General features: G+C 35.2%; 1 protein-coding gene across 1 annotated transcript; it reads left to right on the top strand.

Annotated features, from left to right (window-relative positions):
• Positions 1-414: 414 nt before the first annotated feature.
• On the top strand, positions 415-1531 carry LOC111808730 (glutamate decarboxylase 3-like). The gene is made up of 2 exons (XM_023694881.1): positions 415-489; positions 1166-1531. The coding sequence occupies exons 1-2, from the start codon at positions 415-417 to the stop codon at positions 1529-1531; spliced, it is 441 nt and encodes a 146-aa protein (XP_023550649.1).
• Positions 1532-3637: the final 2106 nt, after the last annotated feature.

The following is a 3637-nucleotide window of genomic DNA, read 5'->3' as shown; positions in this document are numbered from 1 at the left end:
TCCACCCTTTTGGCCTCCAAATCATCCTTCACAGGCCCACTCTTCGCCATACTCTATACATGCAACCTCACCTTCTCCAACACAATTGATTTCCCCTTAGCCAACATAGCCTATTTCATTTTCTTCCTAAGACCCTTCATCCTTCACAGAAACCCTAACCTCAGGATCCTCGTCAGCATTTTCATTGGAAATATATAGAATCTCAACAAGTCCATCGACCTTCTGCAGAGATTTACTTTTAGAATTCGGGGGTCGCACTGGTCTCTTCAACAACCAAGTCGCCATTGGTTTTCTCGCCAAAATCGACTCTTTCGCCCACAGTGGCAACTCTTCTGGCTTCAACACTATCTCCGTCCCTTGCTCTGGGAGGAGGTGGTGGCTCCCTCTCTGTCCATTGGAACTTCACCACCTACTATGGCGCCGACAACTTCTCCACCGGCTCCGCCTACTGCTTCGTCGTCAGCCTCCACTCCTGGCAATGGTGGTGCTGTGAACAGAATCGTTGTCTCTAGATCTATCATTCATTTATTCCTGATGATCTCTTTATTAGTCAGTTAAAATATACTCTAGATATTCTTACTCGTGTTCATTTGCTCGATAGCAAACTAGTCCACAAGGCGCTCCTCTCTACCCCTCTCTTTGTTTCTTCGTCTAAAATACACCCCAGAGTTCTCATTCTCAGTTTCTGCCATGTTCTTCCTCTCTTGCTCTGATTGCCACCATGTCCATCCTTCCTTCTTCATAGCCACCATCGAACCCTCCCTCTTTGTCTCTTTCCATTTTCTCATAATAGAGTCATCACCCTAATTCTGAAGTCTTTACCTTACATCTCAATTCATTGTCGTTTCTCAACATCTGACTGCTGATGGTTCTCTTCTACTCTCTATCGACCTCTCTTTGAATCTTTCGGATCCAAGTTTCACGTTCGTTCAAATTCATATTTAGCCTTCAATTAAGGTTTACATACCTATCACATTTGATCTTTTATTATAGATAAATATCTTAGTATCCCTTTATTTCTCTTACTTTTATTGTTCTTTCGATTTTCTTTATAATTTATTTGATGATTATAAATAGAGAATTCTATACTAAGGGATAGTTTTAGCAAATATTTTTGGAGATATGAAGTGATAATACTATTGTAATGGGTATATATAATTCATAGGGATACCGCAATGTGATGCAAAATTGTCACGACAATGCAATGGTGTTGAAGGAAGGGTTGGAGAACACAGGGAGATTCAGCATAGCATCGAAGGACATGGGAGTCCCCGTGGTGGCGTTCAGTCTCAAAGACAGAAGTCGCCACGACGAATTCGAGGTGTCAAAAATGTTACGACGGTTCGGGTGGATGGTGCCGGCGTATCCAATGCCAGAGGGGGCCAAGCATGTGTCAGTTCTTCGTGTGGTGATTAGAGAAGATTTCTCTCGCATCCTTGCGGGGTGTCTTGTGCAGGACATCGTAAAGGTTCTGGAAGAGCTCGATAGTCTTCACCAAATAAAAACGGTTGGATTTAGTTATTTGAATTAGATTTGATTTAGTTATTTCAATTAGATTTGATTTAGTCCTACCAGATTTGAATCCATGCATTCTGTAAACCTGTATGAGAGTCAATTTCATTCTTCAATAGAACCGTGAGATTTCTCCCCCATTCTTTTGGTATTTCCAGTTTCCTGTCCATTCTGAACGTGCGTGCATCGCACGTTTGATGGGATTATAACTTAAATTTTTACTCTTCCACATATTATATATTGTCCTCTTTCACCTTTCGAGCGCTTTCAGACTTACTCTCAAGGTTTTTAAAACGTGTCTGCTATGTAAAGGTTTCCCTCTTCAATTGAGGTGCGATCTCACAATCCACCCCTTTAGGGCTCGGTGTCTGGCTCTGATACCATTTGTAACAATCCAACCTCACCGCTAGAAGATATTGTTCTCTTTGAGCTTTCCCTTTCGAGCTTTCTCTCAGATTTTTAAAACATGTCTGCTTGAGTTGAATTTGTAACTTAAACGTTCCCCTCTCCAACCATGTAGAATCTCATAAAATTGTTTAATCTAACCTAAAATTTCAAATTGGTTGGAATATTGATTCGAATAACCCGAATAAGTTTACAATTCAATTCAACCATCTTCGGATTGAGCTGAGTTGTCAAGTTGTTTATATTTTCTTCTAAATTATTTTAAAAAATCATACTTATCTAATAATATATGTTATATTAATAAATGAAATTCATAAAACTTAACTACCAAATGTTTAAACATACCAAACTATGGAGAAAAAATGAGATTAAAACATTTTTAAAATCAGTAGAAATCAAATACAAATTTAAAAAAAAAAAAAAAACAATTTAAGTTTTAATAAAAATTTAAATGATACATTATTGAACATAATTTACCTATTAAAATGTTATATCTTCAACTAAAAATAATTTAGTTAGTAAATTACTCTCTTTTGTAATTTGTAAATCACTCATTAACTAAATTGAACTTAAATAAAAGTTAAAAGACAATATCATAACTATTTTTTTAAAAAAATATGATTAGTAATGCAAAATAACAGTGAGGTAATGAATTATAATTGCCAAAAATGTACGTTCTTAATAATTGATTTACTTAATCTAATATATTATTAACTATTTTGTTAAATCTAAAGTTGTTAGTAATCATCGAGAGTTAAATCAAACAAATTTTCAATAATTATTATCCTCCAATATGTTTTTACTTGTCCTTTTTTTTTTAAAATAATAACTATTCATCTCGTGAATGTTGAGAATGTGACCGTTTGTTACATCAAAATGACAATATCATATTATTGTAGAATATTTTAATTGTTATCATTATCGAGCGTTTCTCGTCCCAAAATTTTTTAACAGACAAAAAAAATATATATATATAATTTTTTTTTTTTTTAAAAGAATATTAGCGTAAATGATGCAAATTATTTATTTATTTATTGGTTAAGAAATAATTATTCCAGCTGTACATGGGCCTGGGTTTTCAAAAAGCTTGTGATTGGAGTCCTTTTTGTAAAAAATATGTTATTATTATTATTTTAATATTTAATTTTGGAGGTTGTGGGCCAGGCCAGAAAGCCCATTATGGGATTAGGCAGTCTCCCCACCGTGTGATTGAGATCCATGAAGGGCACAAAACACCAGAAATCCCATGCCTCCTCTGCCGTCTGATTCTGCATCATTCATTCATTCATTCAATCAATCAATCAATCAATCAATCAATTAATGTTCTCCCGAAATACAATGCTCTTTTTTGTCCTCAAATCAAACACAAATTATTCTCCACCGTTCAAACTCCCCCATCATCATCATCATCATCATCATCATCACCAACAAAAACAAAATATAAATTAAATAAATAATATTTTATTGGGTCCCACAAACAACCATCCATATGGAAAATCTTCTTCCTCCATTCCCACCCCTCGTGGACCCCACACATACACGTCACACCACACCACACCATGGGCCCCACTCAAAAAACACACACACACAACAACGTTACAATACATAATACCCATTTGATGACATAACAAACAACAAAATTCAAACTTTGGTGCTTCCTCATTTATAGCATTCTAAGTATGTTCATTAATTAAACCTATGTTTTTTTTTTTTTTTTTTT

The sequence above is a fragment of the Cucurbita pepo genome, chromosome LG13, assembly GCF_002806865.2.
Source record: "Cucurbita pepo subsp. pepo cultivar mu-cu-16 chromosome LG13, ASM280686v2, whole genome shotgun sequence".
NCBI lineage: Eukaryota > Viridiplantae > Streptophyta > Magnoliopsida > Cucurbitales > Cucurbitaceae > Cucurbita > Cucurbita pepo.
Note: the sequence above shows the minus strand (reverse complement) of the source record. Positions and strands in the feature narration are given on the sequence as shown.